General features: G+C 49.5%; 7 protein-coding genes across 7 annotated transcripts; 4 read left to right on the forward strand and 3 right to left on the reverse strand.

The window, feature by feature from the left end:
- Window positions 1-4: 4 nt before the first annotated feature.
- N7537_010767 (putative phosphatidylserine decarboxylase Psd2) lies at window positions 5-3,683 on the forward strand. Its single transcript, XM_056901821.1, has 7 exons — window positions 5-165; window positions 239-283; window positions 340-555; window positions 614-1,034; window positions 1,088-2,635; window positions 2,690-3,441; window positions 3,505-3,683. Exons 1-7 carry the CDS (start codon window positions 22-24, stop codon window positions 3,676-3,678), a joined length of 3,300 nt encoding a protein of 1,099 aa, XP_056747108.1. The 5' UTR covers window positions 5-21; the 3' UTR covers window positions 3,679-3,683.
- Window positions 3,684-4,480: 797 nt separating this feature from the next.
- On the forward strand, window positions 4,481-6,400 carry N7537_010768 (Mis12-Mtw1 family protein; the record flags this gene model as incomplete). Its single annotated transcript, XM_056901822.1, has 5 exons — window positions 4,481-4,688; window positions 4,760-5,353; window positions 5,423-5,593; window positions 5,647-5,815; window positions 5,869-6,400. The coding sequence occupies 5 exons, from the start codon at window positions 4,481-4,483 to the stop codon at window positions 6,398-6,400; spliced, it is 1,674 nt and encodes a 557-aa protein (XP_056747109.1).
- A 1,227-nt stretch (window positions 6,401-7,627) lies between these two features.
- On the reverse strand, window positions 7,628-10,234 carry N7537_010769 (threonine/serine exporter family protein; the record flags this gene model as incomplete). The annotated part of the gene is made up of 1 exon (XM_056901823.1): window positions 7,628-10,234. The coding sequence occupies one exon, from the start codon at window positions 10,232-10,234 to the stop codon at window positions 7,628-7,630; it is 2,607 nt and encodes an 868-aa protein (XP_056747110.1).
- A 4,373-nt stretch (window positions 10,235-14,607) lies between these two features.
- N7537_010770 (Short-chain dehydrogenase/reductase SDR) lies at window positions 14,608-15,579 on the forward strand (the record flags this gene model as incomplete). The annotated part of the gene is made up of 5 exons (XM_056901824.1): window positions 14,608-14,656; window positions 14,705-15,077; window positions 15,244-15,294; window positions 15,349-15,448; window positions 15,505-15,579. The coding sequence occupies 5 exons, from the start codon at window positions 14,608-14,610 to the stop codon at window positions 15,577-15,579; spliced, it is 648 nt and encodes a 215-aa protein (XP_056747111.1).
- A 1,528-nt stretch (window positions 15,580-17,107) lies between these two features.
- Window positions 17,108-18,835, reverse strand: N7537_010771 (uncharacterized protein; the record flags this gene model as incomplete). Its single annotated transcript, XM_056901825.1, has 1 exon — window positions 17,108-18,835. The coding sequence occupies one exon, from the start codon at window positions 18,833-18,835 to the stop codon at window positions 17,108-17,110; it is 1,728 nt and encodes a 575-aa protein (XP_056747112.1).
- A 2,447-nt stretch (window positions 18,836-21,282) lies between these two features.
- Window positions 21,283-23,770, reverse strand: N7537_010772 (putative APSES transcription factor; the record flags this gene model as incomplete). Its single annotated transcript, XM_056901826.1, has 3 exons — window positions 21,283-23,150; window positions 23,215-23,401; window positions 23,492-23,770. 3 exons carry the CDS (start codon window positions 23,768-23,770, stop codon window positions 21,283-21,285), a joined length of 2,334 nt encoding a protein of 777 aa, XP_056747113.1.
- A 141-nt stretch (window positions 23,771-23,911) lies between these two features.
- Window positions 23,912-24,353, forward strand: N7537_010773 (NADH dehydrogenase [ubiquinone] 1 beta subcomplex subunit 7; the record flags this gene model as incomplete). Its single annotated transcript, XM_056901827.1, has 3 exons — window positions 23,912-23,963; window positions 24,029-24,150; window positions 24,249-24,353. 3 exons carry the CDS (start codon window positions 23,912-23,914, stop codon window positions 24,351-24,353), a joined length of 279 nt encoding a protein of 92 aa, XP_056747114.1.
- Window positions 24,354-24,386: the final 33 nt, after the last annotated feature.

Raw genomic sequence — 24,386 nt, forward strand, 5'->3', positions numbered from 1 at the left:
CTCGTTTTGTGTACATCCGCAATGGTCCGGTTGGCATTACCCCAACGGTTGAGCTCGCACCTCACCGCGAGGAGCGCGTCGTCGACTCCCGGACAGAGCAGAAGCACCAGTCCTCTGCGATCATCGGAAACCAAACACCTGCTACTCAAGGTTTCAGTGATCCGGGTAAGTATCGAAGAATTGTGTGACCTTTCTTTTATGTCCTGGACTCCCTGGCTGATTTCAATGGTTTCATTAGGGACGCAACCTTGCAGCCAAAGATCGAGGTGGCACGAGCGACCCAGTAAGCACCCTCCCAACGAAGACAATTCGAACCGAGGCCGCTTACATGTTGTACAGTATTTGGTCGTTACATTAGGAGATGCGAGGCAGTCGACACCGACCATATTCAAGACCCTGAACCCAGAATGGAACGTCTCGTTCGAGATGCCCGTGGTGGGTGTGCCGCTATTGGAAGCTATATGCTGGGATCATGATCGGTTTGGCAAGGATTACCTCGGCGAGTTTGATATTGCATTGGAGGACATCTTTGCTGATGGCCAGGTGAACCAACCGGTGGGTGAAGGGACACGTTGCTCGGATAATTGGTGGCTCGTGCTGACTTGATCCTTAGCCTAAATGGTACACTTTGAATTCTAAGCGGAAGACGTCAAAAAAGAAGGACAGCACTGTGTCGGGCGAGATCCTGTTGCAGTTCTCCCTTGCCGATTCCGCGAATCCCATTGCTACGCCACCGGACATATTCGGCAAGTTCAAGAAATTGGTATACTCGGGTGATGAGGATGATCAGCCTCAGATCCCTCCCGCCGACTTCGATGAATTGGAACAGGACGATGAGACCTCTGATGAGGCTGATGACCTAGCAGGTGGCCCAGAGGTGGGGGAAAAGCGCCGTCGGCGACTTCGGCTAGCTCGCTTGAGACGCAAGTCCCTGGCAGCTCGTGCCTACCAATTCTCGGGCTCGGGGACTGGAGTGCAGGGTATTGTATTCATGGAAATTGTTAAGGTGACCGATCTGCCCCCTGAACGAAATGGTATGGATCATCCTCCCGCATGGCAAAATGCTAGATGCTAATTGATGTGCTAGTAACGCGGACATCGTTCGACATGGATCCTTTTGTCGTGACCTCTCTCGGAAGGAAAACCTTGAGAACTCCGGTCATCCGCCATAACCTGAACCCAGTGTATCATGAGAAAATGGTGTTCCAGGTGATGCGGCATGAACAGTCTTATACCATCAGCTTCACTGTGATAGATCGAGACAAGTTCTCGGGGAATGATTTTGTTGCCTCTGCGGGTTTCCCTCTGCAAAATCTCGTTCGGTCTGGCCCAGAAGCAGACCCCGAGACGGGATTATATCAGTTTGTAGACGAGGTGGAGGAAGTTGATCCCACTACAGCTGCTAAGTTCGGTACTCGATCTGGAGTTAGTCCCTCGCGATCTGGAGTCAGACCCTCACGATCTGGAATCAGGCCCTCGCATTCTTCCTCAAGTCTCTCCAAAATGGCTCGGCCTATAATAAAGACGCGTCACTCTGCCACTTCAGTCTCAAGCCAATCAATGCTCGAAGCGCCAGCACCGACCCTCCTTACGCCTTCTTCCCTCCCAGAAGAAGGAATTTCAGAGATGGATAGTGCTAGCTCAATGCAACCATCCACACTGAACATGTATGATGGCGAGTCAGCTCCTCCACCCGACGAGGACGGCTTCAGATCCTATACTATTCCCCTCATACTCAAGAATAGAGAACGGTGGGAAGACAAACATTCACCGGAGCTCCATGTCAAGGCGAAGTACCTGCCGTATAGTGCTCTCCGGCAGCAGTTCTGGAGGTTGATGCTTAGGCAATATGACGCTGACGATAGCGGTCGCATTGACAAGGTGGAGATGACGACAATGCTTGACACTCTCGGTTCAACGCTAAAGGAGTCGACAATTGACAGCTTCTTCGAACGCTACAGCGCAGAGAATGAGCCTGATGAAACCGACGATCTGACATTCGACCAAGCAGTGGTTTGTCTCGAGGACACGCTTCAAACCCTGCAGAAGAGAAATTCAATGGCTCTTCCCAGAGCAACTTCGCTTCCTCTGTCGAATGCTGGAAGTCAGGATAGTGAGCCATCTAGCAGCGACGAGCACATTTCGGAAACCAACACTGCTGCCGCTTCCAATACCGATCCGCAGAAAACATCTATTCCAACATTATCCAGTGAAGAGCAATCCAGCTCTGCTGATGAGTATCTCCAGCCTGATGATCTCGCAGACGAGAGGGGCGAGGAGCATGTCGTCGAGATTCGCGAGTGCCCACTTTGCCACCAGCCACGTCTTGCGAAACGCTCTGATGCGGATATCATCACGCACATTGCCACCTGCGCAAGTCAGGACTGGCGCCAGGTTGACAACTTAGTGATGGGTGGTTTTGTGACTTCCAGCCAGGCACAGCGCAAGTGGTACTCTAAAGTTATCACAAAAATTTCATACGGCGGATACAAACTCGGAGCGAACTCGGCCAATATCCTTGTACAAGATCGCATCACGGGTCAGATCAACGAGGAACGCATGAGTGTCTATGTGCGACTCGGCATCCGGCTGCTGTATAAGGGTATTAAAAGTCGGGATATGGAAAAGAAGCGAAGTATGCCAAGTTTCTCTGTCTAATAGAAAGATCTATTTGCTAACATTTTACCAGTCCGCCGTGTGTTGCGCTCTTTGAGTGTCAAGCAGGGTCGCAAATATGACGACCCAGCTTCAGCATCTCAGATCAAGGACTTTATCAATTTCCACCAGCTAGATATGTCCGAAGTCTTGATGCCCCTAGACAAGTTCCGCAACTTCAACGAATTCTTCTACCGTGCCCTCAAACCTGAGGCCCGTCCATGCTCCGCTCCCGACGAGCCTAAGATTGTTGTCTCTCCCGCCGACTGTCGATCCGTGGTCTTTGACCGCTTGAGCGATGCAACCAGCATCTGGGTCAAGGGTCGTGAGTTCTCAATTGAAAGATTGTTAGGCAATGCTTACCCAGAGGATGCTGCTCGATACCGAAACGGTGGTGTCGGAGTGTTCCGTCTGGCACCTCAAGATTACCACCGCTTTCACATCCCCGTAGATGGAATCATGGGTCAACCCAAGACCATCGAGGGTGAGTACTATACGGTGAATCCCATGGCGATCCGATCCGCCTTGGATGTCTACGGTGAAAATGTCCGCATTCTCGTCCCCATTGACTCTGTTGAGCATGGCCGAGTTATGGTTGTCTGCGTTGGTGCCATGATGGTTGGCAGCACCGTCATCACCCGGAAAGCCGGCGAGAAGGTTTCTCGCGCTGAAGAACTGGGCTACTTTAAGTTCGGTGGTAGCACCCTTTTAGTGCTCTTTGAAGATGGCATGGTCAATTTCGACAGGGACCTGGCGGACAACTCCAAGGGTGCTTTGGAAACTTTGGTAAGAGGCGAACCCTGTTTCTCATACTTGATCAATTATATACTAACACTCCCTTCTCATTAGATCCGAGTTGGCATGTCCGTCGGACACAGCCCGGATATTCCTCAGTATGAACCTGACATGCCCAAGAAGTCGGAGAATATCACTGCCGAGGAGATGCAAGAAGCCAAGCGGCGCATCGAGGGCAGCCTGGCACCACCTAGCAAGACCTCCACTTTACTCAAGTCGGTCCAATGATCTGTCATTCTTTTTTCCTCTGGAGTGGACAGGGCTCAACTCCCACCGCTTTTTTCTCACTGAACATATTGTTTTTCAACATCGGTGTCGGGGTGTTATTTGTATTCTGGTGAAAACATCATAGCGTTTATCTAGCAGCATCTGCGCATTGCGAGGATTGGGGATAGAAGAGATGAGGGAGAGAGTTGCATTTTAGAGCCAGTCATATATGAACAGCGCTTCAATATTTTATCATATGAATGAAAGCAGTGAAGCAGTCAAAGTAAAAGAGCGTTGAAGTATAACCGTTAGTCCCAAAACAGACTAGCGCGGTCCCCACGCGCCGACCAAAACAACCGCGTGCGAGAATCCAACCCACCACTCACACCCCAACCTGCCTCTCCCTTGCGTGTCTTTTTCGCGATTGAATTGAATAAGTCGCCTAATCTGCTGCTCCTCAGCTGCAGTTCTGAATTGGGACGCGACCCGCGCCTAACATTCCGCGGGCCGACTGACCCGACCTCAACTCAACCGTGCCACCACCCTATACACACACCAAGTACCTATTGATCAACAAACTGTCTGATCCGACGATACCGTGTCCAGCTCGATCAGCTGTTTAGGGGGTTTTAAGTTGGGTTTGACATTCATAACCACACTGGAGTCGCGCTTGTTGTTTCTCGAGGAAGCCTCTTCAAACAGGGGTATTTGGCTGGAGAACAGGATACCCCGAAGTGACTAGTTGACACCGAAACGGGGGTGCTTGTCTCGCCACCCCTGCGTTATTCCCGATCACAATAACCCCGCGTGAACCCCTCCTGACATGACAGTCGCGGTCCTGGCGACCACAACGACCAAGACAAAGCGTCGCGAACCGCTGGGGACGATTTCAATGGCCGCTCCGAAGACACAATCGCGTTCTGCGACCGCGTCTAGTGGGACTGGAAAGGTTAGGGAACAGAGGACTACGCGACTCAGCGCAGGTAATCAAGAACTTGAGAGCACAAATAAGCTAGGGAAGCGGCCAGCTGGTGAGTAATTTGCTGGGGGTGAACATTCGTCGAGTGAGGGATGAAACAAATATTCTAATTTGTCTCTTTAGTGGCATACGAGGAGGATGCGGAAGGGTTCCAGTTCTCTCTACTACCATCAAAGAAACCCAGGCCGTCAATCGAAGCAGTTCCCGAAAACCCTCGTTCGGACATGGAAAATGCGCCTACCAAGTCAACACCGAAAAGAGGACGGCCACGGAAAAAGCAAATAGGCGACGATATCACTTCAAGCGCGGTGCCAGCAAAGGGGAAGAGCGTGGAGCTTTCAAGCAGGAGGCCCACGAGGGGGGCTGCAAAGACTATACACACAGAACTTGAATCTGAACCGACAAACAAGATCCGCTCATCACGAGCCCGCGACAGCCCAGAGCATCAGCCTGAAACAAAGAAACCGAAGAAAGCAGGACGACCACCAAAAGCCAAACAGCAAGTGCAAGTGTCTGGGTCAAATGGATATAATTCTCCGGTGCAACCGCCAGAGGGTACAAAGGTGGCATTGCCGGTAGCCGATACTCCGGTGATTCAGCGCAATAAAGAGTTCAGAGGCGGAAAGGGTGATAAAAGCGATAAAGGGCGACGGCGAAGCAGTTTGAGTATGCGAGGACGAAGGGCTAGCTTTCTAATCGACTCAGGGACTTCAAATGGTAGGTTTCTTGGTTTGAGACGGGCTGCAAACGGCTGAATGCTGATTTTTTTTGTCTCTTTTCTCGCAGCGTTACCCCATCGAGAAGTTGGTACAGCGGATTTCTACAAGCATATCGCCGATGACGGAATCCCGGAGCCGCGAAGGATGCGCCAACTATTAATTTGGTGTGCGACTCGTGCAATAGGAGAAAAGCCCTCAGGAGGCTCAAACTCGGACGATCAAAGTGCACGCTTAGCAGGTACGTGAAACCCGTTGACTTGTGTGAGAGGTTGTTGATCTGACCTTTTCCAGCGCGTGTGATTCAAGAGGAGCTTCTTCAGGATTTCTCGAGCAACTCGGAGCTTTCGAACTGGCTCAGCCGCGAAGATTTGAATCCTCCAGCCGTGGTTATCAAGAAGCCGAACCCGCGAAACGTACAAAATACAGACAAGATCAAGGAATTGGAGGAGCATATACAGAAGTAAGTGCATCGCCGAGAGCTGTCACAAGTGTATAGGACTAACGAGCTTCTAGATTACACAAAGAAAGGCAGTCTCTTAATGCGCTTCTTCGACAGCCAGCGATCCCAACTGTCAAGGCTAAACTACAACCCGACAACAAGCAAAAAGATAAACAATCTTCACGTAAATCACAACGCGAAGAAGTCGACCCCTCTCTCCTCGATCCCTCACAACAAGCCATACTGGAATCTCTCAATCCCTCGAATCAGCCAGAAGGCGAATCATCTACCCCATCTTCAACCCGACCACCTATTACTCCATCTGCCGTCTCTGCTCAATTATCGTCCATCACTTCTGGGCTGGCACCAACGCTCGATGCCTTCGCAGCGGGTGTGCATGACATCGAACTATACCGTGCCTCCGCAGATACCGTTTCATCCCGAATATTACGCATCTGTTCACAGCGACTGGAAGAGCGCGATGCGCAGAACACGCAACGTCGTCTCGCAATGGAAGGCAACGACGACGAACACACACCACCACCGAGAATTAAGGAAGATCTGGGTCTCATTCTTGGAGCACTTAGTCGGGTGGAGAGACGATAGAAAATACTATCCATCCGCTTTTCCCGGGAGGTTCCTCCTACGTATATTGTCAGTAATTTGCTTTCTGGCGAATGGCATTCGTGTTCCTTTCTTACCTTTTCTGTTTCCTGCGTGAATTCACCATGAATGAATTGATTGATAGCGATGATTTTGATGAAAAACCCAGTCCGACATCATGGGATGGGGAAAGGCGCATTTACAGTGGCATTTCAAACGTTTGACAAGCTCGGAGTTTGGGGTTTAGGGTCTGCAATTCTGAGATATCCAGTGCTCCATGGGGTGCATTCATTGAATTCAAATTTGAGACAGAGATTCGAGATGGAGTAAATAGGTAGTCAAGCACCTAATGCATGCCATCCAGCCATTGATCTTCTACTTTCTATTATCCATATGGTAAGATTCCCTAATTTACCTGGTGGTAGTGAGCTCAGCAACAAAAATTACATAGCAAGATGTGGGTTTACTATTCTAAGATTTCTTTAAAACCATGTCCAGAAGAACACGTGGGTTACACGATTTCTACGTCATTTCTATTAACGGCCTAACAAAAGATAGCCTGGCAAAGAGAATTCGTATATGACTGAGTAGAATCGGGGGATACTGTTGTATAGGGTTGGATAGGATCAAATAGGATCAACAGTATAGAAGGCAACGTTATGATTGTGCAATAACACGCCATGTCTACAAGAGTCTAAGCTGATGTATATAACAAAATAACAAAAAAAGTCACATTGCTGCTCCGTCAATTGATGCTTTCGAAATTTCAGTGAGAAGATACACACAACAAAGCTCACACAATACAGTTTCTTCCCGTCTCCACATTCGTATATGATACTCGAGAGGAACGACCAGGAAAATAAAAGGACAGGCACGCAAAAGGAGGGCCTCAATGATTTTGGTCATAACTCGTGAGAATCGTAGTTTCTATATATGTTCGGACGAAGAGGGTCGCGGGATAGTGAGTCAATATAGACTGGGTCGGCGAGGGAAAGGGGTAAAAAGATCGAGATGACGCAGCAAAGAGCCAAGAGACTTTGCATTTGCCAGTCTCATCAAACAGAAAATAACTAGAATACAGCAATGAACTCCCGATCCTCAAATTCGGTGTTCACGTATGTGAAATGTCCAAGAGACTCGGTAGTCGAGCATGACAACAAAGCAATGTACGCAACAAAAAGAGAGATGAATGCAATAGATAGAGGTAGAGGCTTCAGGGAGCTCCACGGCTTAGAAGCTAAACAGTCCGCTTCGCTTCTTGCCTAGTGGATAAACCACCAAGGCGGCTAGGAAGAGACCAACTGTCGTTCCAATGGCAACTTGGACCATGCCATATCCGATATCGAAAACGACCCCATAGCTTTGGTTTCTGGCCTCGTCTGCTGATAGCTTCTTTGCCGCGTCGACGAATCCTTGTGTTCCATTGTTCACAACCGCATATGGAGATCGGGTCATTTCCTCCGCAGAAGTAATGCCAGATATCAGAGACCCACTGGCCGCAAGACCAGAAGGAACAAGGACAAAGATTGCCGGCAGCATTGCCGCAGCGGCGAGGCCATGCCGTAGCCGGCTGTAGAAATTTCCCATTACTCCAATGACAAACGCACCCAAAGCATTGGACACCTGGGTGTTGGAATAGAAGCGTTTGGCGCTGAAGTAGTTGGTCACGTAGCCAGCCAGAGAAATTACTATCATAATCGGCATTTGTTTCCACTTGGCGCGGTTGACGATTGCCAGACACACAGTGAATAGGATCACAAACGGAAACCGCTGCAGGTATTCATTGTGGATGGGGCTGGCGGGGCATGTATACGCTGTTGAAGCTTGAGAGTCGAGGAGACCGTAAACGGCAGTGCCAATAGTAATTCCAAACCCGAGGAAGAGGGAGTATATGATAGCATAGACCATGCGAACAGAGCCCGCAACTATACTGCGTGACTGGAGCTCTAGACTGGCACATAGTACAGTGTAGCCAGGTAGGATGAGGGCGATGGCCGACTGTGCGAGGGCAGAAAAGCAGAACAGAGGTTCCCCATGGAATTTGATGCTCCCAAAGGCACGAGCAAGGAAAGACGTCAGGACTGCGGCAGAGATCTCAAACACATTCGAATACAAACTCGATTTGGTTGACAGGATCAATTGTAACACTCCGAGGAGACATCCTAGTAGAAACGCCACGGGGATATCAACCGGTCGAGCATTGAAGGCAAAGGGCCCAACTGATGCGCTAGCACAGCCGTGGGCGAAGATGAGGAACATAATGTGGAATTTGCTCTGCTTCTTCATAACCTCATCGAGCCGGTGTATTGCCTCTTCAACCCCAATGATATCGTGAATCACCTCCTTATAAATCTCATGCACATCGGCCAGCTTACCGAGATCGATGCCTTGACTGGACCGGACGACCTTGACCTCTGTTGTATGTGTGGAGGTATCGTCAAAGGAGATGATCATGCAGCCGGGTATATACAAAAACTGGCCATCTATCTGGATGACACGAGCTGTCATGCGCATATATTCCTCCAACCGATGAGTTGGAGCGCCATATTTCATCAAAGCGCGACAAAGCTGGATCAAGTATCGTTGTCGAGACAGAAGCTCTGCAATATGAACAGTGATATGAATTTCATCCTCAAGCTGAGGCTTGGGACGTGAGCGGCCTAGGCTTGGAATGGCAGCACCACTACTGCGGGACCGCGTGAGCATGGAAAAAGGAGAGCCAGAGCGACGGGATGAGCCGGCCATGGAAATGCTGGAACGAGCGATAGACTTGTCGTACCACTTCCTTTGCGGTTTCCAAACAGAGTCCGGGGACACTTCGCGTCCACTGAACTCGGAAGAGCTCTTTTGTCGAGAGCGCCCATAACGTCCTCGGCCTTGGTTGTGGTTATAAGGAGGCTGGTCGTAAAGTTTGAGCAGCGATGAAAGAATGCCTCCGCGGTAATTTGTCGTCCGTTCAGCAGACTCGTATGAGTTCCTGTCCTCGCTGGCCGAGTCTTGGTCACTGGAGTGCAAACCGGGAGACCGAGGGCGAGTCAGAAAGTTCAGGTCTCGAGGTGACATTTGATGCACTAGATAATGGGCTTCGGAGTTGCGCGGTGTTGATCGCCCGTCTAAGATGTCCGCTTCATGTTCATCTATTAAGTGGTCGAAAAGTTGTTGTTTCTCAGGGAAGCTTATCACAGGGAATTTATCTCCATCTTCAGTCCTGTACGCCACTTCAGCCGGGTTGGTACCAATTGAAGACACTAGGCTGCACCGAGGACTTTGCTTCGGAGAATTCTGGGAACAATTGAGAAGGGATGCGAGCCTGTGGGCCCTTTCATGTGCGAAACAGATGGCCCGCCCCTTGTCATGCGCACTCTGACCCAGTTCATAATCTCCTGAAGTTCCTAGGGGATTAGTCCGGGTGTTGATCGTCAAACCAGTAACATCTACTGACGCGCTAGTGTGATCATCTTCCACCTGTGGTACCAGTTGCGAGCTTGAGGGGACTTTTTCCTGGAAACCCGGAATGTTGGCAGTGGGTAATGGTCTTTGCGGCAGCTCGGTGCCCCTTTGATCCAGTCGGAATTCGACCATGGACCCAGTAGGCTGTTCTCTCCACTCGAATTCGCTGGCTGTAAGCTTGACGCGATTTGCGCTTTTTAGAATGCCTGCATTCCGATACTTGTCCTGTGCGCTACCGTCACTGAAGCTCCGCACCTGAGACACTGGCTGGCCTTGAAAGCTATCACTGGGCAGTGATGATGTAAAGGAACGCGACCTTGATAGACTTGACGATCCTTCATCAGAGGCGCTGCGGGAGATCGGAAGGTCAAAATAACCTCCCGCCATTCTGGTGTAATCCTTTCTCTCAAATTGGCATCTACTTCCTGGTTACTCAGTAGAGCTCACAGACCCCTTCGGTGACCGAGCTCTTAAAAGCACGGGTAGTGCGGTTCATGTGTCCAGTGTCCAGGTGGTCAACTGTAACCCAGCAACAGTCAGCTATGTGAGATAACATGGGAAATCTCTTGTTTCCGGGACTTTATGAGCTTCAACAACCAACCAGATAATGAGCTCACCTCATTCAAAGCAGAAGCATAAAAACAAAAAGAGAGAAATCTGTCTCCAATACAAAAAAGAACCGACACGAACCTGCACGCCAGGTCTAGAGCTTCTCAGGAAAAGGGGGGTGTTGAGATCGGAGGAAGTCCCACCAGGAATGACTATGTCATGTGTACATAATTAGACATAGGATATTGTATCGGAAAATAAGAACATATGCAACCTCGGAGGAAGGGGTAGGGAGGAAAGAAAGCAGGCAAGGCAGATCAATATAAAAGAGACAATGGACACGAAGTCTGGGATGCAGGAGTTCCCTCTATTTACGAGCATCTTCTCGGTTAAAGACAAGACTAAAATAAAAAAGAGAAAAAAGGTCCTTGCCGGCTTTCTGGGCAGCACACGGACCGTATCAAGAAGAGTCAGAGGCCCAATGAGACTGCATTGGAGGGGGATTTCTGGATTTCTTTGGGGCCATGATTTCCCCGTGTAGCCGCAGAGGCGTCATTCCCATGCCAGGTTCTCTCACGAGTTTTGCCATTTTGCCACGATAGGTCAACCAGCTGGCAAGGTTCATGGACAAGAGTAGCGGATGGGCCGAGGTATGGGAACATGACAGCCAGAATGATGAATATATACGGTACATCCCCCTTTGGCGGGTATTGCGGGAGATTCGCACATTAGTTGAACGAGACCCGGTTCTCTAGCCTGAAAGGGAATGGATTGTCATCACAGCCGAAGTTATGGATCGTATATCGTCGAACCTCACCGAACCTTAACCGTTGGCCGAGCAGAAGATCCCCCCCCCAAAGGAGAGAGAGACAGGGGGGAACTGAGCTCATCGTCAAAAAGTCTAGGGGTTTCACAAACCCATGAGGTCCCACAAATCCGCAGAGTCAAAAAAGAATCTGATGGCCGCGTCAGGTTAAAGGGGTGTAAGTGGATACATGGTATCAGAACAGTGAAGAGTGATCTTCGGGATCAGAGATTTGAGGAAGATCAGTGGAGCAACTCTTTTTTTTTAGCGTTGAATTTACCTTCTCTATGTTGACTAAGTCATATCTCTGGTCTTATCTCTCCCCCTTCTCTTTCTATTTTCGTCTTGACGAATGAAAATGTATGAAAATGTATGAAAATGTATGAAAATGTATGAAAATGTATGAAAATGCGATTACGAACTAGTCCAAGTCATCCCTTGTGTGTCTTTGACATCATGGGAAATCACCCGACAGGCGAAACATTTCCGTCATGCAAGATACCTGCGAGATACCTGCTTTCCACTAGTTCCTGATTGATTTGGCCAGTTAGGAACCACATAGAGATCCCAATCTATGCTAATACCCACCTACATACTATAATTCAATATCAGTACTCGGGGCTTGAAGATACCTATCACACCATCGGGAAGAATTTCATAGATATTGCCCATCTCCCTTCCGACCGGGTTCTCCGATCTCCACCGAGAAGCTGATGAGTATTCATACCGCGCGTCGACACCCGGAAGACTTCCGAGACCCGACTCGGTGTTCATCCTCAGAGGGGATGTTGAAGGTTTTTGATCTGTCCCGACGATGTACAGGGTACCACAGATGAAAAGCTTGTACCAATATCCGAGCGAGCAAATTGTTTACTCTCTTTCCTTTCCCCAGTGATCAAATCGCTTCTACTACCCAGGGGAGAGTTCAACAAGCACACATGCACACATGCACTCCTAAGTGGGTTTGAAACGTCCCCCCTTTATGATCGACCAATATCCCAACCATGAGCTCCTCACTCGTCATTGTGCCACCTAAAGATGTGAGGTGCTTATCTAGGCAATGATCATTACCCAAACATGCTACCCAAAATCCTACGTCAGGGGAGCTTGGGTGGTTTAAGCTCACAGACGTGGCTGCTGACTAGTTCTGGATCCGTGCTAGTCATGGCTATCAGTCAGGGGGAGGCAACTAGGGCCCAACTTGTTTTTCGGGTGTCGCAATCGAACAGTGCTTCCAATTGAGTACCGTGCAGGGTGACTCCTAAAAACTTCTGAGGGGATATCAGATGGGACCAGGATGATCTCTTCCGAGGTGCTCGTTATCAAAGGTAAATCATACTCGGTATGATCGCCCATTTGTTTCCTTTCCTGGACTAAACCGACACGCTATCAAAACTGAAAAGGCTTGACTAAATATGTCTTACTTTACCTCTATCCCATCATTTCATGCAACAATGCGACCGCACAACCACCCGTGTCACCCTCTCCCTCCCTCTCAGTCACACGGTCCTCTTCCCCGACCAGCCGTACCGAAGATAATGGTGTAACCTGCAAGGACGCAGGGACCAATACTTAAGCTTGGACTGCAGAGCTGACATGAATACTATACTGTCTACCAAGGTATGTGAGACGCATGTGCCACGAAGGTCCGGATGCTCTGTCCTCGGGTAGACGCAGATAAAGCTGCTTTAATTCCAGGATTCTTGCATGGCCTAGGAGTAAATATTTTGTCTTCCTACAATTACCTATTGTAACGTTAGACTTTCCGTATGTCAAGAAAACGAAGATCTCATTTACATTCCTAAGCCAAACCCTATATTAAGTTATATATTTCGCCCATGGCAAGTGTCTTGTTTGGCGTAAATTTTAGCCTTTTTTTTTTATGATAATATCTTGTTGGTGTTGGTGAGTTGACTTGTGTATATATAGATCTTGTCAACTTGGGGTTGGTGCCAAGATATTTTAAGGCCGTGCTCGTACCATGGTTCTTGATATATAACGCAGGCCGCGAGATCTCACGTCCTTCGTAGAAAAACTATAGACAAGTACAGTAGCCCATATGCTCCAGGTTCAACGCCACAGAATACCAAAGTTTGTTTGATGCCGGCAAGGCAACTAGCCAAGTAGATTAAAACTGAGTATCGCTTACGGCGCTGTGTACAATCCTGCGGGATACTACCTATGCATTTATTGGGCTTCACTCTGCGGGCTAAGAGATTATTTCCTAATTCATCGCATAGAGGAACATTGAGCTACTATATTATTAACGCAGAATTAAGAGATGCCTCTGGGGTGGTAAACTGTCCCCATACGTTTCTCTTGTAGCTAAATAGCCCATGTTCGTACAGATCATTATACCTTACAGCATTAGTGCTGCGCTGATGACAGGCACCCTTATTTGAGTCTCAGACATCAGCCTCACTACTCATGAGCCTAAGAAAGGAGGATTATGAATCCGGTGGAATAGTTGTTTGACACCTTTGAATTCAAAATTACCTTCCGTACTCTCGCCATCCAAGATGTCCAGGTATCCTCTCCCCTCGTCGACAAGTATTTCCCTCCCCCCAACCTCACCCCGCCCTTGCCACCGTCTCGCTGCAGTGCTTCGAGATACACATCCCTTTGCGGCTCGACCGGCGAGATACGATGCCCTGCCGCACTAATGAGGAGTACTGCAGTCTTCTCTATAAACCGCACCAGCTCAAACGAAGAAAGACATTGTGGGTGGTGTTCACCTACGTCATTCAGTTAGGGGGAGACGAACTGTGGGTAGAAAAGACGGGTTTCTCACGCCGGGAGTCATGATCCCTGCTAAGCTCTTTCCGGACGACGAGGCTAGGCAGAAGTGGCCCCGGAGGGTGACTCCATCCGGGGCCTTGAATTCGACTTGTTTGCACTGCAACATGGTATAGAATAATGATTCAACGGTTTTCTCGAGCAGAAATGATGAGGTATGAATTTACTATATGTTGTGTTGAGATCATTGCCTGGTATCGTTGCATCATTGAAACCATGTACAAAAGACTTGCACGACATTTCCAATTAAACACACCAACCGGAGTACTGCTGATGCCATGAGATTACATAGCCCGAAATTCGCACTAGGCCGCTCCATAAACTACAAGCTCACCCGCTAGTCCCTCGTAGTGCTAGACAGGGGCCCATTCCAAGTCACTTTTTCAATTGTCACCCTGAGGCCCTGATTTCAAAGCATCCAGCTAATAGGACATAATTATTATCAATCGTCTATAGGACTACCCTTCAACACCTGCCATAGGTGGCTATTTAAAGGCGACTGCAATCATGAAGTGAGCTCCTCATTCTCTCTCCATCCGATTTACCATTGATATGATCGCAACACTGCCATATACAACTCCCAAATCCTTCTATCATCCATATACCCACCATGACTGTTTGCGACAACACTGTGGTTCTCGTTACCGGCACCAGTCGAGGCAAGTCCTGCCTAGAGCCTTATTGGGGATCGAGCTGAACGAAAACAGGAATCGGACGGACGTTGGTGGAAACCTTTCTGCTCCGACCTAAGCACACCGTTATTGCCAGTGTTCGCGACACAGCTGCAGACTACGTCAAGGAGCTAGAGGCCTTGTCCAAGGCTGATGGCTCGCGTCTTCAGCTAGTAAAGATTGAAAGCAGCAACTCGGGTGACCCAGCGGCGGCCATTAAGGATCTCACGGACATCGACCACATCGATGTGGTGGTGGCTAATGCCGGCGGAGCCGGCGAGAAGGGCGTCATCCCCTTGGACGTGGTGAGCCCCGAGATCATGACCGACGTGTTTACCGTGAATGCGCTCGGACCCCTAGCCCTATACCAGGCCGTCAAGCCTTTGCTGGAGAAGTCCCACGCCCCCAAGTGGGTGTCGGTCACTAGTGCCGCCGGCTCGATTGGCCGGCTTGAGGTTACATCGCTCCGGCGTACGGGATCGCTAAGGCGGGGTTGAACTGGATCACTACGTAAGATGCTGCCAGCTTTAGCCTACTCTGGCTGGGAAAAGAATCGGCTAACTCTGGACGTGTAGTGCCATTCACAGCGCCAACAAGGACTTCATCGCATTTGCCGTGCACCCCGGGTGAGCCACTGGAGACACTATCCGGATAGGAGACAGTAGCTGACTATCTGACAGCCTCGTGCAAACGGAGAGCGGTAACAAGAGTGCCCGGGCGATGGGCCTTCCCCAGGCCCCCGACTCCCAGCGACGGAGTGTCGATTCCATTCTAGGCCTGGTACGTGATGCCCTTCCCTATCTAGAAGAATGAAGGATGTAGACTAACTCGTGCAGATTGATAATGCGACTAGGGAGACGACATCGGGAAAGTTCTTCAACGTGATTGATGGCACAGAGATCCCGTGGTAGAGGTTAGCCTCCTGCCTCACAGTGCCTATCTCTGTCATCCATAGATTGTCTATTATGATAATATTTTGAATATGTCGACATCTGAACCTTGGAAGATGTTACTTTTTCATGTCTGAAGTATCAGGTCTTTGCCCTAGTATTTAGTAGGATTACACGTTTGAATATTATAGGCCATGGAAAGTCCCCTGTGTTGCTGCATTAGTCTGACGCAAGAGAGTCTCCGCACTTGTTATTGGAGTCCACAAAGTAAACGGGTGCGGAGCCATGTTGTAGTCATACCAAGCGCCTACCATACCTGTGTTGGTGTGCCCCAGTCAGTCTGTCAGCGATACATTTGGAAATTAGGTACATTTTGTATAGCGTGCCCGTATAGAAGGTACACAGATAAGTAAACAGTATGCAGAATTCACTTCCCCTACCAATAACAGCTGTTGGGATGTGAGTCCCAGCGGATTCTATAACCGCTTCTGATTTTGCATTTATACAAAAGGTGTAAATAGAAACCGAAATAGTTATGCAACTAGTCCGGGCTGGCAGCCACCTCCCCAATAATCAGCATACAACCCGGCTCTGTAGCTCTGTAGCCACCAGACTAAGCATGAGGTACATAGTGCATGAAGACAACAGATCTTTGAATGTGGTGTAGCGAGATCCACGCTACCTCGTCTCCCATTTTGATATAAAACTCACGACCAGTCATGGTGACCTTTGATAGCCTTTTGATCTATGTTTTATCCCTTCGTTACTTTCTAGTCACAGTTTAAACACCGAACCTAGAGGTATCCATCACAGAAGACGCATTTTCTACGTATTACTTTCGAGTGGTACCTACCTAGGATTCTTCAACAGACCAAGTAACCCGGCGTTCCACGTGGGTGATTGTAGGACAACATCAGGATTACCGTAGGACCTAAGAAGCATAACTGCATAATCCGAATAAGTCTTGACCAAAAAAAAACCACTTAGATACTAGATACGTTCATGGAGTATGATCAACATAGCCAAAACTAGATAATTCAAACAAGATCGGACATTTACTAAGATATGTATTCACCAAGGTCATCTGAGCTCAAAGAATGCATTGGGGAGAGCAGCCTGTACATAACCAGATGTACACCAAAAGCCAAGCAGAGAAGAGAAGAGAAGACAACTTGCCATCGCAGGTGCCTCTCTTCCCAGTCTCAAGCTCATCCTGTCTTGTCCGAGAAAATAGAGCCGGTCTGCCCAGCCTCGGCTGTAATGAAGCTAAGTGGCAAAATGATGGAGAACGTAGTGGATAAAGATGAAGATAAGCAAAAAGGAAACAAATAAGAATAGAGTCATTTCAGACCAATCAAGGTCTTTCGTCACAAAAGCATAAGCTTGGCATGGGTTGCCAGCAATAAAGGAATGGTAGAGGGTCAGCCGCTGTCGAGACCCCCTTGATCAGGACCCGATAGACCAGGAAAGACAAAAGGCCAACCCATTTGGCAAAAAAGAAAAACATAAAAAGAAAAGGTCATACGTCACTGTCACGTGGTGTTCGGCATTACATGAAGGGTGTCTTGCGTTTTTCAGCGCTGGACAACACTAGCATCGGCGTCTTGCGCCGTTCTGGTGCCTGGACTGCCGGCCCCTGGCCAGCAACAACATCCGCCACTGATGGCGACGAGGTGCCACTGGTACTAGGCGAGTGAGCATAGTCCCCGCGAGGATCAACAAACTTGGAGTAAAAGTAGCCACCGTCCTCGCTAGTCGGGGTGGCGCTGTGGAAGGGACTATCCGGAGACTTGCGGTCCCGGCCAGATTTCTCCCTTCTCTCGGACCCAATGGCACCATTAGCAACTGCCCGCAGGCTGCCTAGGCTAGGCTTGCTGGAGAGGCTTCCGCCGCTGCGCACGGTGGCATCATCGCCATCCGAGAAGGTAAACTCTTTCTCACTCGCAGGGGTGTTAGTGCCTCCACTACTATGGTATCCAAGACTGCGTGTGTCGCCACGACGCTCAATCCCTGCGCGGACAAGATTGTGAACAGCACGACGTCGCTGACGGGTCGCAAAGTTCTTGCTACCTTCGTGCTTGGAGGTGGGCTTGGCAACGAGATCCTCAAGCGAAGGGGGGCCACGGGGCTGACGCATCGGATGCTCACCAGCACGACTTTGACCGGGTCCAAATGTTCCAGTGGCCGGTGTCGGCGGTAGGGCTGCGGACCTAGGGCCGGGTCCCACATTGGCCTTGGTAGTATCAATGTTTGTCTTGATAGTTGGGTTAAACGAAAGGTTCTTGCGGTGGCCTCGGCGGAGTGTATTCACAGACGATTCGTGGGGAGGAGAGGGACTGCCAACCGGGGGGGAAATTGGTTGTGGGAATTGCATGGGAGATTGCGTGGAGTCCGCAGGAGGAGAGATCTCTGCACGGAACTGGGGAACTTGCTGGCCAATATGGGACTGAGTATCTTGATAGAACTGTTGCTGGCGTTCTTCCTGGGAGTTGTTGTCCATGATGTAGCTTTGTTGACCAGTCAGAGGATTGTAGACGCAGAACATTCCAGGTTGGCCAGGAACCGGCTGCACAATGGGCTGAACGCCTTGCTGGAGCTGCTGTTGATAAAATCCCATGCCAGGGATGGAGAGCGAAGGAACCTGTTGCTGCCGAGGAAGGGACATTCCAAGGTTGAGGCCTTGAAATTGCTGAGCTGCAGCAGTGACACTGATCAACTGCTGCTGCAGGCGTTGCTGCTGCGCAGCAAGGAACAGATTGGTTGACATCAATTCTGCGTACATGTTCTCATCGATTGGAATATCGCCACCGGCCATCTCAAGCGTCGGAGGTGCAAGTACCTGCTCCGGCATAGTGTACATCATGCGGTTGTGCTGCGAGTTGTTGCGGTGCGAGTTCGCGTTCTGATTCGTGGTGTAATTGTGCTGTGGGAATCCAGTTCCGGTCGCAGTTTGTGGGACCCGGTCGGCTCCTCGGTTGGAATACCCAGTGAATCGTGCACCCTCCATTCCACCCCGCTGCTGATGTTCAGAGGGGATTGTGGCAGACTTGGGAGCAGTGCGCAGTCCAGCCAAAAGATGAGAGCGACTGGTACGCGGAGTGGAGACAGATGCCGACGTTTGGGACTCGTCGATGGTAGCAACCTGGGGAGGCATGCTCAAGCGTTTGATGTGAGAGCCTTTGCCGCGCGAGGCGAAGCCAGAGCCCGGTACCCCCAGGGAATTGCCATTATTGAAGGAAGAATTGTAAGACATTTGAGCAAGACCGCCAGCGTCCATACTCGTATTCGTTTGGTAGAGGTGGATTGTAGGTATGTGCAATAGAATGCAAGCGAGACAAGTGGTATCTTTGGCGTCCGGATTTGACGTGAGCGTTTGGGGTCAACCACAAAGCTGAACTCACTTCCCGGCGATTAAGGAATTATGGTGTCTATGCAATACGTTGGGATAAGTCTGCAAGATCGGAATTCAACGACCGAAAAAGAAAGCGTAGACGCGAGTGTCAGGGTTTCTGTATCCAGAAACTGGTCAGTAAGATCCAACAGATGGGACAGAAGGCAATAACACGTACCAATCACAGGTGAAGATATGCAAAGCGAGCGAGTGGCTAGCAATAAAGATAGCAGATGATAGAAGAACCAAGCTGTACAAGGACTTGCTAGGTTTTGAAAGTCGCAAACCCGAGGAAGAGGTCTCGAGGAAGCCGAGGTCGAGGTGATTTGTTGACAGACACCTCGAGAGGAAAAAGAAAAAGGAAATTAAGAGGATATTTTTGAGAAGAAGCCACGCGTGAAGCAAGACCACGAAGAAAGGATAAGATGTCCGGGGGAAATGCTCTGCAAATCCCAGCCGAATAAAAAAAAAAAAAAAAAAAAAGAGAGAGTAGTTCACGCGATGCCGAAGATCGAGGATCGAAGACTTGGAGGTTAGAACACTGAAAGTCGCGACCAAACAACCCAGTGCTGCGGAATAACCGAGGCGAAAGCAAGTTCAGGGATCCGAAGAGATGAACTGAAGCAATCAAAAAATGTAATGAATTCGGGTCTCGGCCAAAACACAACGTTTTTCCTCAGGGGGGCGGAACTAATCGGGACTATTTGCAAAGTGGATAAATGCTTTTTTGAGGGTTTTTTTCCAGGAAACGAGAAGAGCTGCAGAGAAAGAAGGAATGCAGAGGGGAAAAGGAAAAGAAAGAATCGAAGATTAGATGGAGGGTTGGATGTGAGAGAAGAAGAAGAGAGAGATTGATGAAGGATGGCCTAGGCGGGGATTGCTGCCTGGCCTGTAAGGCGACAACCGAACACAACAGGCCCAAAAGGGTACTAGCGTCTTTTCTCCAGACACAATTGCTTTGAGAGAGAATATGAACGGAATATTAAGGCTCACTTTGACGTCTTCTTTTATTCTGTTTCTCATATGTGGGCAAAAGGGTAATTCAAGCCTTTTCAGGTTTACCTATCCTCTAGGTAATATCCGATTCTACTGCCTGACTGCCTGATCATAGCTGACAACATCACAGAAGAAGGACCCATTGGGAAGATCTGACTGGCTCGTCCTGTTGACCAATAAGCAACACACTCGAACCTGAAGTGATCCCCCGTCACATCCCCAGCCAAATCATTGGCTGTTGGCCACTAGCGGCGCGACGTGGCTGCCATCTACGCGTGACAATGCCCCTAGAGCCGCTCGTCGCTGATGCCAAGCTGCCGGTGCCAGCCAATGGGTTTGCCCTGGACTTGTTTGCTTCGAGCTCATAACTCAATCGGATCTCATTATGATCATTGTTACAGCCCTGTCCATCATATGCTGCGATGACGATAAATACCGGAAACTAGTTTAGTGTGTCTCTTCAGGAGAACGATGATGCTTTCTAATGTGATGCTTTTGCACATAGTTATCATGTGATCTTATTATAGAAACGACCACCTTCCCCTGAATTATGAAACAGGCAGAGAAAAGGCCGTGTGCTTGTCGCTATGCCCAAACCAAACGACGTCTTCGGCAACTTGAAATTGGCTTCATGGATGCCTAGGGGAAATTCATGGATTTCTTAATCAGGGAAAGAGCTGGCTCTACTACGGTATAAAATGCGCGACGACAATGATGAACTCGCACTGTTTCGTACTTCGGGAATTATATATAGAACACGATGATAAGAGCCCCGTGCTATGGCCAGGTGGAATCGCACAGACCAGGAAACTGCCCAGTGAGATCGTCGGCTAGCGTGATTACGATCTACAACGATTCAAGATGTGGATTATCAACTGTAGAATTTCACACAAGCGCTGGTATAAACCACGCTTTTTGCCACCTTAACTAAATGAATCATACATGTATAACATACATCTCAGCCCCTCCTGGGTCGATATTTCGCATTGCGCTCGTTCGGGAACTGCTGTCCCCCACATTGTATGTACAATATGCAAACACTTGTATGGTCTGTACAGACGCACATGACAAGGAGTTTGGCAGCATGTGCTTGCATTGTCTGCTTGTGGATCATAATGCCAGTCAGATAAATAATGACACCCAAAATCACAACTAGATGTGAGTTGTTGATGAGCCGTGAGAACATGAAGAAAAGGTAAAATAATGGATAAGAAGAAAAGAAAAGGAAGACGAAGATGCGGGGTATCTGCTGGCTGAGATGGTGTGCCAGAGGAAGAAAATCAATGAGTCGTGAAATATAATCAAACATCGAGTCCATGGGTGCGATCTCGAGGAACTTAAGCATCCACTGGGACACCGGTTGCAGGAAGAGTGGCCGACTCATTCTGGGATGGTAATCGTCGGTGAACTAGTTCGGGAGTGGTGCCCTTGCCATTCATTCGGTCAAATTCCAACGTTTCAGCCAATTCCGCAGCCATAGGGTCCAGGTCTTCTTCTTTGAGTCCGGTCGCCAAGGCCACCAGCTTGCGGTGCATATCGAACTTGGTGCTCACACCCGCATCCGCTGTTTGTTGGGCTAAATCCTTAATAGCATTGCGACGTATCTTCTGCGCAGAGCAGAGCTCTTGAGCGAGTCGATACCGAGCCATTAGTTCGTCTTGCTCAAGAGACGCCGGGGTAGGTTTAGGTACCTCCGTAATAGCAAACTGTTCGGCCAACCGAGCATGTTGGATTTGCTCAAGAAGCGACTCATAGCTTGCCCGCAATTTTTCATATCGACCAGCTTGGTCATCGTTGCGCTCATGCTCGGCCTCCTTAGCTGCCAATGCAGAGAGCTGCTTCTGAATTTTCTGACGGTCGGATTCCAATTGCTCGTGTAACGCTTCGGGATTAGCGACATCATTGGAATCTTGCTGATTGATCTTTGAGTTTCCATAGGTCACGGCAAGCTTTTTATTAGCCTCGGCCATGATTGTCCCAATCTTGGAGAGGAGCTCAGATGTTGCGGGGGCATCCGGGATTGGAGCAACGGACTGTGGATCTGCGCCCACAAGACCAGCTGCTTCAGCATCCATATGTTCATTAGCCATGGTGACGGAAGATGGTGCCGGCGGGATGTCATGGTCATGATGTTGAGAACGCTGTGCGATACTGCTAGCAGTTTCGCCTTTATTATTCACGAGATCGCCAGCGCGGTGACAATGCACAAGAAGGATGTTCACCAGGCGAAACGCGCCGTTGCGGGCAGCAACCAAGACAGCGGTATCTCCATTCTGATCCTGACATGACAACAACATCTGGATCTCATCTTGCGAGCATGTCTTGCACAACTTATCGAGAAGTATTTCGCAATAATAACGTGAGCTCTTCCACTTTCCCTTGCTTCGAGTATTTTCTGCAATGTGATGGAAGATAGTGGCACCGAACCAGTCTCGGAACGAGACAGTGTCCAAAAGCATATCTAAGAGAGTCGGAAACGTTCTCTTTTCGTAATTATTGGTAAACAGAACAGCTCGGACGAGCGGGGTCTCTTCATGCTCCGAAAGTGCCTTGACATTAGCCCCTTTGTGCAGAAGATCTTGCACAATTCCCAAGTCACCCATTGCACATGCCCAGTGGAGTGCTGTGTTCCCCGAATCATCAATGGCTCGATCGACTTGGAAATGAGCAGGTGGTTCGGGAGGAGGAATGCGTGTTGCCTCGGGTGCATCACCCACAGTCATGAAATAGTCTAGAAGTTGATCGCCGTAGATTATGTGTTCTTGCTCGCTGATGGACATAGCGGTTGCCTCGTCCACTCCACGCTTCCGCTTCCGTCCGCCATGTGACATTTGGAGCATATCCTCGTCTGCGACCATTGATGATGATTCAATTGTGGCGTGCCCAATTGACTCGTTATCGTCGAACCCTGCATTCATTTCATAGTGATCTTGTGGAATGGTTGGGGGACCCATGCTGCGCTGAGGTTGAACAACATTCAGGCTCTCTGAAGCTGCTACCGCTGCAGCAGCAGCGGCGGCAGCGGCAGCACGGTTTGCGGCGGCCGATTTCCTCGGTGCTCTAGGTTTGGATGGAGCTGATGTGTGCTTCGGCGCTGGTGGTGGACTGTGGTCTCCAGCAACATAATCGAAAATCGGGGCTAGTTTTGTAAGGATGTTGTTGCGTTCCGCAAGCTGTCGGCCTTCTGGAAGTGGGATCCATGTTCCTGCGAGCATTACCTGTCAGTAACTTGAAGTTTTTCATCGGGCCTCATAGATCCCAAGACATACCCTGGTATTTGCCATAGCCTCCCTGGACTTTCTCATGTACCCCCTTCTGGACCTCACGTTCAAGGATGCGCGTTCGTGCAGGCTTATCAAACCCTGCAGCTTTGAGAATGTGTGTTGCATTGACCCAATCGTCCCCTCGCCTTCTCATGACACTGTCAGTGTCGAGCTTGAACTCGTACACGGGGACCTAGAAGTGAGACTGTCAGCTATACTCGTAGTACACAGAAAATAATCCCATGCTGGGGAGGCGAAATTGTCCAATTATAAGTATACTTACACTGCTGTAAGTAGCAGAGTAGATGGTGTCCATCCCCGCCATAATGTGCGTCGCCGTTGGCCGTTGCAATTCAGTAGGTTCCCGAAGAGCGATATCGCACGCTGAAGCCGAAACGTCACCCCTAGAAGATCCACAAGTTGATCGGTTTAGGAGTTCTGCGGAACTCGATGCATTGCACGCAATAAAAATCCGGACCGAGAACACTGAGATACGATACGGTGGAGCTGGGGGTGGCCTTCCAAATACGCGCTGGACGCGTAAAGTGCGCACTAGGCCCATTTCGGTGCGCTGTCATGTGATTTTGTGTCATGTGACCAATATCGGGCCAGCAGGAACCTCAAACGAGCGGGAATCGCCAACCACGCCGTGCTGCTTCTGTTTCCCCGCTCCTTGCCTTTCCACCCCTCAATTCTTGACAAAATGACTGTCATCGAATCAGTTAAAAGTGCCGTTGGCCTTTCGGAGACCTCCGGTAAGATTCTAAGGCCATTGATCAACAACCAAAAGCTCTAGCGGGAAAGTTGACCAGAATTCTAGCAACCCGCCAGGAAATGTCGGAAGCGCGTCTTCCCATGCAATACAGAGATTCATGTGCACACCTTCTGATCCCGTTGAACCGATGCCGGCAAGCAGAGTACTACCTTCCCTGGAAGTGCGAGGTACGAGGTCACTCATTTTGATGCTCCAACCGAACCCGATTCGACCAGAGCGCTTCCCAGAGCTAGTCAACTAATATAATTCTCTTCTTTTCCTTTAGGATGAGCGACACTCATACGAGAAGTGCCAGTACGAAGAGTTTAAGAAGCGTGTGGCCAAGATGGACGAGCTGCGTGCCGCCAAGGACGGCGCCCGGAGCAACTGAATTGTAGGACTGTTGGTATGCGCGGCCGGTGCT

This window comes from Penicillium hordei, assembly GCF_028827395.1.
Source record: "Penicillium hordei strain IBT 12815 chromosome Unknown utg000006l_segment0_segment0, whole genome shotgun sequence".
NCBI lineage: Eukaryota > Fungi > Ascomycota > Eurotiomycetes > Eurotiales > Aspergillaceae > Penicillium > Penicillium hordei.